General features: G+C 39.4%; 1 protein-coding gene across 2 annotated transcripts in view; it reads right to left on the reverse strand.

The window, feature by feature from the left end:
• Nucleotides 1–686: 686 nt before the first annotated feature.
• The window catches only part of LOC137974851 (G protein-coupled receptor kinase 3-like), a 32,005-nt gene continuing 23,603 nt past the window's right edge, over nt 687–9,088 (reverse strand). The window contains exons 17-23 of one of the 2 annotated variants that reach the window (XM_068821842.1): nt 8,187–8,253; nt 5,530–5,625; nt 5,273–5,348; nt 4,712–4,792; nt 4,067–4,197; nt 2,331–2,456; nt 687–2,151 (exon numbers count right to left, since the gene is read on the reverse strand). In XM_068821842.1, coding sequence (XP_068677943.1) covers nt 1,999–2,151; nt 2,331–2,456; nt 4,067–4,197; nt 4,712–4,792; nt 5,273–5,348; nt 5,530–5,625; nt 8,187–8,253 — 730 coding nt within the window. In that variant the 3' untranslated portion in view covers nt 687–1,998. The remainder of the gene's footprint in view (nt 2,152–2,330; nt 2,457–4,066; nt 4,198–4,711; nt 4,793–5,272; nt 5,349–5,529; nt 5,626–8,186; nt 8,254–9,088) is intronic. The other variant, XM_068821843.1, reaches the window with a different exon arrangement.

Genomic DNA, 9,088 nt, shown 5'->3' on the forward strand with positions numbered 1-9,088 from the left:
ATGCTCGGATAATGCTCATTATACAAACGGTTTTTTAATTAATTTCAACATTTTTGACATGGTGTTAACTGTTAACACTTACAAAAACGTACGCCTTGTCAGGATTGTTACTTTTTTAGCTGACTGATCGGACATCGATAACAGACCAAAGGAGTCACAAAGAAAAAAAAATGGCTGCCTAGCCTCTTGAAACGTAAAACCGCTGACTTATCCTCAGTCCACACTCAGCTCTATCAGGGTGGCATTTGCTTTTTTGAGTTTTAGTCTTCATTTTTTCTGTGAAAAATAATTTCTTTTTTAGTCTCTCGAAAAAAAAAATTTTCCGGGAAAATGCCACTAAAATGCTCGAATAATGCTAGCATAATGTACAAAAGCCTAAACTCGTCCTTTGTGAATTGAGCTCTATTATCATGCTTTTATTTCGGTGGAAAAACAAGGTTACTGATCAAGCGGGTAAAAACACTCCATATCTTCTTTTACTAAAGGTATGTTATTAATCTGTATACTCGGCAGCCTTGTCGTTTAATTAAGAGTGGTAGTCCATCAATTGTCGAAGGTTTCCCGCAACTTATGTATGTTAAATAGTATGAAAGTGTTAGGTTCTTTTCGTTCACAGGCTACAACTTTATCAGCAGTCTACCAAAAGTTCATACTGCTGTTGAAATTCACGACAGCATGAGCTAAAAACGTGTTACAACCTTTATGCGTTTTACTTCCATTTCACTTCCACTTCTTAGGGTTACTCTTAATAACATATATACGTTCACTTAACTGCTAGATCTCTTACATGTTTTCAACCCCTGCAAATTTTAAATCAAGAGCTGATCTCCTTATTGGGACCAGCCTTTCCATCAATCTCCTTATGAGCAGAAGATCCCCTTCATAGAATCTCGAAATTACCGCTGTTAGGAATACCACGATAATCTGTCAATGTTTCTCCTTACAATATTATGTTAAAGAAATACTTCAAGAACAAATACACGGAGCATGCGCAAGTCCATCTCTGCACTGATCATACCACAAGAGTACAAGTGTATTCAGCTAACATACACAAAATCAGACTAACTCTCTTGAAGGTACTGAACCTAACTGTCTTACAAATAAATAAGATATCGGGAAAACTGACTTTTTCAGTTCTGAAACAAAGGGGCAAAAAATGCTACTTTGGTTCGATGCCAAGTTCTCAAACTACTCTTTTTTTAAATCATTTTGTTAATATTTCTCTTCTTCCAGCTATAATCTTTAGCTAGAACAACCACGATAGATGAATTACTAAAAGCCGATAAACTCAGGCAGAATTATTATTTTCAGTTAAGAATCGCTGTAGATTTTTGTACAAGTGTAAAAGGCGAGGAAATTTCATAATAAACCTATGGACACCAATTGTTTTTCTTTTAAGGCAAGCTAGTTGTCACTAGCAACGCAAGCATAAGCAACAAATTCGAACTCATCAGTTTTCTTGTTAGGACAAGAGATACAAATTAACGTGGCCAAGTCGATGCGTCTGCGCACACTTCGGGTGCTAAAGCTTGTATCGCTAACAAAAACCAGCCTTTGAGGCAAACACAGATCCGAAGAAATTCTTTATACCATTTATACCACATATAAACCACAAGAAGACGAAATTGAGATGTCTTTAAGTATGGAAAGAACGCCGTAAGTCCGTCATCAAGGCCTCCGTTACAGAGTTCCTTCCACGTCACAGAGACGTTCTCCATCTTTGAAATTCCCATACTCCGTTGCCCAGTCCCCTGGTAATGTTTTTGTAGTACCCCAGAGATCTGCGCGAATAATCTGCTATCTTTTGCGTGCCAATAGACCAGCATACCACATCAGATAGCTACTATACCAATCAAACAACGCCTACTGGCTACGTCACATTCACAGCTGCTGACAAAACAGAAGCATTCTAAAGTGCTCTTGATTATAGCCGGATCTCTCTGTTTCTGTGTGTATTTACATGACCGGTATTCTGCATGAGTACGATTTGTTTTCCTGTTAAGGCGACAAGGGGCCGTTTTCTTCTTTGCTGTATTGCGTGATGTAACGATGACCCGAACTCATGATTTTCGCGCCTGCGCGCATCATGACCTGCGCCTGCTGGAATGACTGTTTGATCTCTTTCATCCATTCTTGAAATTCTGTTTCGGTCTTAGGACAAGACAGAAGAGCAGGAAAGACAGAAAGCAAAACGATTAGAAAGAACATCCATAATCAAGGCGACTTTGGGATATAGTCACAGTTTCTAGCTTAGAAAGAAAACTCGGAAAAAAAAGTGAATCAGAGATCGTTTCAGGGAACTGTGCACGATCAATACAAGCGTGACTCACCTCTGCTCTGAGAATATGATCTCTGTTATCGCGGATATTCGTGCTAATCTTGATACATTTGAAGCCTTTGACCTGCGTCTCTTCAACTCCTGTGATGTTCTCCATGCATAAGAGGCTGGGCATTTGCTGTAAGAAACATCTTATGTTTAACTATTCGGCCGGGTTTGTGTATGCGCAAATTCTCCAGAGCTGTATTGGTTACCATATGTCAATCTCGCCCCTAGAGCTCGCTTTTCTTTCAGTCAGCACCAAGAACACGGACCCTGGTCATTGCAAAGCAGGAAGTTTGCGAATCACGGACTTCCAATTCGTCTACGCAGACTCAGAAATTGGGAGCAACAGTGTTTGCCAATAGTTACAAAAATGGACTTTCGCCCCGACTGCGCATAAATTGGCCCTGGCCATAGTCCGTGTTCTTGGTACTAACCAAAAGAAAAGCGGGCTCTGGGAACGAGATTGACCATATGTGGGACACAATGATCGAATTTAAGCAAGCTCGAAACAATTCTCTGCTGAGCGTGCAAGCGTAAGTCACTTAAAACTGCGTTCATGTCAGATGACGACTCAAAACAGGTGACCAGAGATAAAATGTGCCTTACTATTGAGGAAACTGGAAATAAGTTGTGTCAGAGGTGGTGAACTCTATTAAGAATATACTTGAATTGCGGAAATCATGGAAGGAAATGAAAGTTGGAAAGGTCTTTGCAAATGAGAACCTTGACCCTGCTTTCCCTCTTGCGAGTGAAACTTAAAAGAGGCGGCATCGTCCAGTTGTTAGGGCGTCGGGTTTGCATGCGGTAACCCCGGGTTCAAATCCCGTTTTAACTTCTGGTTTGGATTTATTTCCGGTTGTCCCAGATTCAACTCTACCACGCTTTGTAAACAACCAACTGGTTGCCTCCCGTCAGTTGGAGTTCTTAAATTAATCACGTTTCTGTTTTAAATTGTTAAAGTGCACTTCCGCCATAAACAAATCATTTACATTTTACATTTACATTACATTTTATTACAATTACATTTACATTTTTTAAACCAGACGATTTTAGGGATGAACGGGTTAAGCAGTTGTAAAGGAAGCCTGAAAAAATCGAGGAATGAACAGCATTCGAACTGCGCATGACCTCGCGATTGCGCAGAACATGGTCTACCAAAGGGCAAAGAACATTGATACTCACTCTGACGCTCACTTACTGAATCATTCACTTCCCCTAACTCGGTGATGGCATGTGTGTCTACCCGCTTAAAGGTGATGTTACACAAGTCGATGTTTAACGCCGATTTTAACAACTTTTAACGAAACTTTGTTGCGGCAACAGTATGTTATAAGAGACGATTGCTCGCAATATTTGAGCCCAGGCTCCTGATCGACAAAACCCCGGCGCCAAATATGGCGGTCCCTGTTGACGTGATTGCCCACGTGACTTATTTCGGTTCTCCGTGGTGCATTCTGGGACGAGGTTGCGTTAAAAGTCATCGGTGGGGTCTGTTACACGCACCAACTACAATAAAAATTCAGGCAAACAATGTTGCAGATTTTTGAAAGCGATTCAAAAACCTGCAACATGTTATCGCAACAAAATCGCCCTGTGCGCCATGTTACGCTTGACAACTTTTAACACAACAATGTTTTCACCTTAAGGCAGTAACCACCGAGAAGGAAAAGTTCCCGCCGCTCCGACGCGCGTCCTACGGCAAAACTGGGTTCACGAGGAGAGAAATGTTCTGATATCACTCACCCCAGCTTGCTCTCCTCGCCATTCCAGTCGGTTCGGAAAGAGGTGGAAGTATTTCCTCGGCCAGTTACTCATCAAAGTTCCGCCCAGTTTGTATAGGTAGCCTTCTAGCAAGTGATCGCCATCTTCTGCAACTTAAAATGTACTTATTATGATTGCGATGTAGTATCTTATCTCAACAATAACATTTACTTGAACTGCGAGTAACTGAAGTTTACTTGAAACTACTGCTTTGTAAACCGGTTGTGGGACAAAAACCAAGAGCTAATCTTGCCAAAGAAACACCTGAAACCACGACGTAAATATTCTTTTGGTGGACGTTAAAGATGTTCCCTTTCAGATACGGTAAGACCTAAGATAATCACGTTTGGAGAAGTTTCCGGCTTTTGTAAGTACAGTGGTTGCATGGATGCTAGGTTGGAACTTCCCTTAACAAAGATACGGGAGACAAATCAAGATAGCTGGTTTTACGTCTTTGCCTTACAACTTTAATGGCTGTTAATATACCAAAAATGTTTAATCCGCTCTGACGGAATATGCATCTGTCGTTCTTTCCGTCTAGAATGAAGACAGAGGGAACCAAACGAGACGCATACGGACAAGGCATTGACACTTTCCGCGAAAATTAAACCAAGGCATTAAGCTAACCTGTTATTGAAGTCTGATGTTTCGCTTTCTTTTTGGCTTCTAACTTGTCATGCTCCTCGTTGACAACCTTGAATACAGTTTCTGAAATTCGAATCACAGCATTACAATCAGAAATAGAACATAAAACAATTGGTAGAATTGTCAACGCGTTTACTGAAATGCGCGCGCCCTTGCTACAATCACCCCGCACATGGTCATAATAAAAAAGAAATGAAGTACTAGGTTTCAGACTGGCTAAAACGGGTGTCTTGCTAGTTTTAAATAATCCGAAAAAAACGGAAGAAAGGGAAATAGAAAAATAAATTATGTACCCGAGTCATTATTTTCCTCAGTCATAGAGGATAATGTCGAGAAACCTCGAAGGTAAATTATTAAATGATTTTACTACCCGGCAAAACAATAACGACGCTGGGAAAGCAAATGCGCTGCACCTGCAGAAGGCATTTTAAGACTACGACTCTTAAATGTAGGAGCTAGTGTATTGGTTGAGTGAATAACAGAAACTCAGTTGTGGAGAAGTTAACTTGTTTGGACTTGTACTTGTGTTAATTTTATTAATACCTGCAATTTCTTGCTGCCATCTTTCCGAGACCGTGAGGTTGAAATCTTTGTAAATATCCTGATCACCATCTGTCATCTGAAAGGCAACAGTTCAATCAGTTTGGCAGAATTCAGGTTTGCATTGCAGCAGCGTAACTGCATACATTCCATAGCCAGGTTGCTACAGGCTGATGTTCTTTCTGGAACCCACAAAACCACAAAAGTAGTATCTGGAGCGGGGCAAAACAGCTGTATTACCGTAAAAGAAAAACCATTACCTTTATTCCTTTGACGTCATCCTCATCGAATGAGCCGATGTCAAAGGCGTCAGCGGCGTTGACCTCACCTCTTGGAGGCTTGAGAGGCGGTTCGTACTGAAAATAATAAAAAATTTGTTTCATGACCTCACGAAAAATGAAATACTTGAGTGTTAGGGCACATGATTTCCTTGTTGGGAACACAAGCGTAAGTTTTTGCCGCAAAAATCTCTCATGATTACCACCGATGTACCAATGAGCAAACTAAAGAGGTTCTTCACTGACTTTCAGCCTGGGCATGTTCTTAGTATGTCCTTAAAATTTTTCTTAATCCCTGCCTGAACGCCCTTATAAAAAAGTTCCTTTTTTTCTTCAAAAAAAGAGTTTCTTTTTTTCTGGGAAGGCTACGCTAGGTCACGGTTTATTTACGATATCGCTAGTACCCAGCCCGTAAATCTGGAGAGGCAATATGAATTTAAATCTTTTGCTGGCGCAGTAATAATCTCACTAACCTAGAGCAAACGCAGTCACGGGATTTTACCGCCGATCTAATGTTCTTAGGACCAATATCAATGCTTACAAATATGAAGGTAGTTTTCAGCCGTTGCAGGGATATTGGGGACTTAAAGAGCTACGACAGCGACGTCGACGAAAATGTCACTTCAAAATATAACTTTACTCTTCCGCATGTCTTTCGCGAATATTACATCTCGTTCACGTCATACAATGTGCTCAAAGTATTCTAAACATACCTTGGGTACGAGCGGATACATGGTAAAAATAGAGAGTCACAGGTTCACATTTATACGATCACGTTGTCGTCAAAACCGCCAATAGGAACCTTACGAAAGTATGACGATGACGCCAACGAGAACATTTTCTCAAAATATGATTCCCGTTAATGGGGTTTTTCAGCGAGCGATTAATGGGGACATAGTTTTTCAGTGAGTGAACCCTTTGATGTCCAAACCGGCCTCAACCGGCCAGACTTTGTATAATTTCGTGATAACTCCAAGTCGTTCGGAATGGAAACTGTTTATCAACATTGTGGGAATAAAATTGGCATGAATGGTGTGGTTGTTTGGGAAGAAATTAGAAACGTATCGTCAGGTTCTCACGTCCTCTACACAACGTCAAATTTATTCAATTCACCGTCGCTAGTCTTTCGCGATTATTCAGTCTCTTTCACGTCCTACAATGTGGGCGAAGTATCCTATAAATAAATTGGTACGAGCGTTTTCAGAGTTAAAATAGAGAATGAGAGATTCTCTGTTGCATGCTCACGTTGTCGTCAAAACATCAAATTTGGTGATTTCACGTTGTCGTTATGCAAAGTACCGCTAAGATTCTTGCTAAATTCCGTGCTGCACGTGCAGCACGATTATTTATGCTCTTTTAACCAATGATATTATTGCTTTGTGGCGTTGTCGTAGTCGTAGCCGTCGTCGTTTCTTAAATTCCTTGTTGTCAGGACTAGGACGGCGAAGAAATGTACCAAAATGCAAAACGCACGTGCAGAGCGTGCAGAGCCTTTGTTTTTGTTCATTAATTAAGCCCATTGTTTTGTGACGTTTTCGTAGCCGTCGTCGTCATCTCGTCGTCCTATCGTAAGGTCCCTATTTCAGTGATTTGACGTCGTCGTGCAAAGCAAAGTGCCGCAAAAATATGTGCAAGTGCTAAAATGCGTGCTGCACGTGCAGCACGATTACTTTTCCTCTCTTAAGGAGGCTTCCCACAATACATCTAGCCTATACCATTAGACTTTAGACGGCCACAGTTCTTATATGCAAGCACCTACAGCTTTGAAACTTTAACCACGTACTAGAGGAAGTTTGAAGTTTGTAAAAATGTACTTGATATGGCGTTCTAGGTTACCATGGCAATGAAACAGTGACGTCATGGTTTTTATTCGATCTAAACTTTTGAAATGATACGCAGGGTACTAATCCTGAGGTGTTTGTCTAACGTTTGACGAAGTTTGAAGAAAATCGTAAAAGCCGATTTTAAGTTATTCGAGAGAGAAGTTTTTACGCCTAAAATACTCAATTTGTCGTTACTCGAGTACAATAACTTTCAAAAGAAGCGCTGTTTTTAATATATAGAAGAATCGCTTGTCATGTAAGCCTTTTAGAGGTATCAAGCTAACTCTCCGTGAAATTTCATGATATAAACTGCTTTTGATGTCCGTTGACAAACTTCAACGGAAAGCATTATATTTTGCGGAAATTCGTCAAACTTCGTTCCCAGAACGTCTGGAGGTCTAGTTGAAAAACTGGTCGATGAATTTTTTTAAAATCCTGTATTCTGTATTTAAGCATATTTGCAAATAACTTGCCAAGCGCCGACAGAATTGAAGCTTTTTAAGACACTGAAAAAAAATTCCAAAGTTCGGTATATTCTTTGAATCTCCGCTCACGTTTCTACACTCCAGAAAATTTTATTGAAAAAAAAAATCATCATTCATGACCGATTTCCGGAAAACGGTGGTTAACGTGGCTATCGTCACTTTTTAAACTCCCTATTTCGTGACACTATAAAGAAGTGATGTGAATTGATAAAATTACATGGCATGTTAAATCAGTAGGGTATGACTCAAAAAGCCGTGAGGTTTCACCCGGAATAACTGAACAATGCCAAGAAATGAAATATTTCCATAAACTGTTCTCGTCATCACTTACCTTTAAGAGTTCAACTAGTTTCCAATCCATGTCTTTGAAAAACGCGTGTTCCTTTACTTCTTTCGCCCTAAAAGGGAAAATAAGGACCGGAATACGATTCCAATTTGCCAACTCATCGCCAAAAAGTAAAACCCATGCATTTCTGGTTTTAATCAAACTTGAAGAGAATAATAATAATAATAATAATAATAATAATAATAATAATAATAATAATAATAATAATAATAATTTTTTTTAAAAATTTTATTCAAGAGACTATTTACAGATTCAAAAATATGAATATTAAAATTATATACCCCATGCACATTCTTCTTGTATACGAAAGAGAATTGTCGAAAAAAAACACTACTAATAACAATTATAAAAAGCCTCAAAAAGATAAATTAAATTAATAAATTAACAAATTAAGAAATAAGTTAAATTAATAAATTAATAATAATAATAATAATAATATTTCCCATTTCAGACCACGTGATGTTACTCTATGGAACAGTTTCTTTCAAATGTCGTCTTATGCACGTGCATATGCATGCATAACTTTTGAAAAAACAAAGGAAAATTCCCTTGGGAGCATCACGTGGTGTGAAATGGGAAAACAAAACGTACATACCAAGAAGGTCCATTTGAAACTAAACAATAGATCGTTTTCACGTGACGTCACAGCGGCCATGTTGGTGTACAAGAACAATATCCTTTGGGAACCAAACTCTATTTTTATGCATATTCCATGCATACATTTTGTATTGTTTTGTACACCAATATGGCCACCAAGTCACGTGAGTGAAAACCATCTATAGACAGAGTGGTAAACAAGTCATCTCGCTGGAATTTGTGAATATATTCACCTCAGATGGAGGCTAACCCTGTAAAAATGCGTCCTCAGTGTTTTTATTCAGCGGTCA

Source organism: Montipora foliosa, chromosome 11 (assembly GCF_036669935.1).
Source record: "Montipora foliosa isolate CH-2021 chromosome 11, ASM3666993v2, whole genome shotgun sequence".
Lineage (NCBI taxonomy): Eukaryota > Metazoa > Cnidaria > Anthozoa > Scleractinia > Acroporidae > Montipora > Montipora foliosa.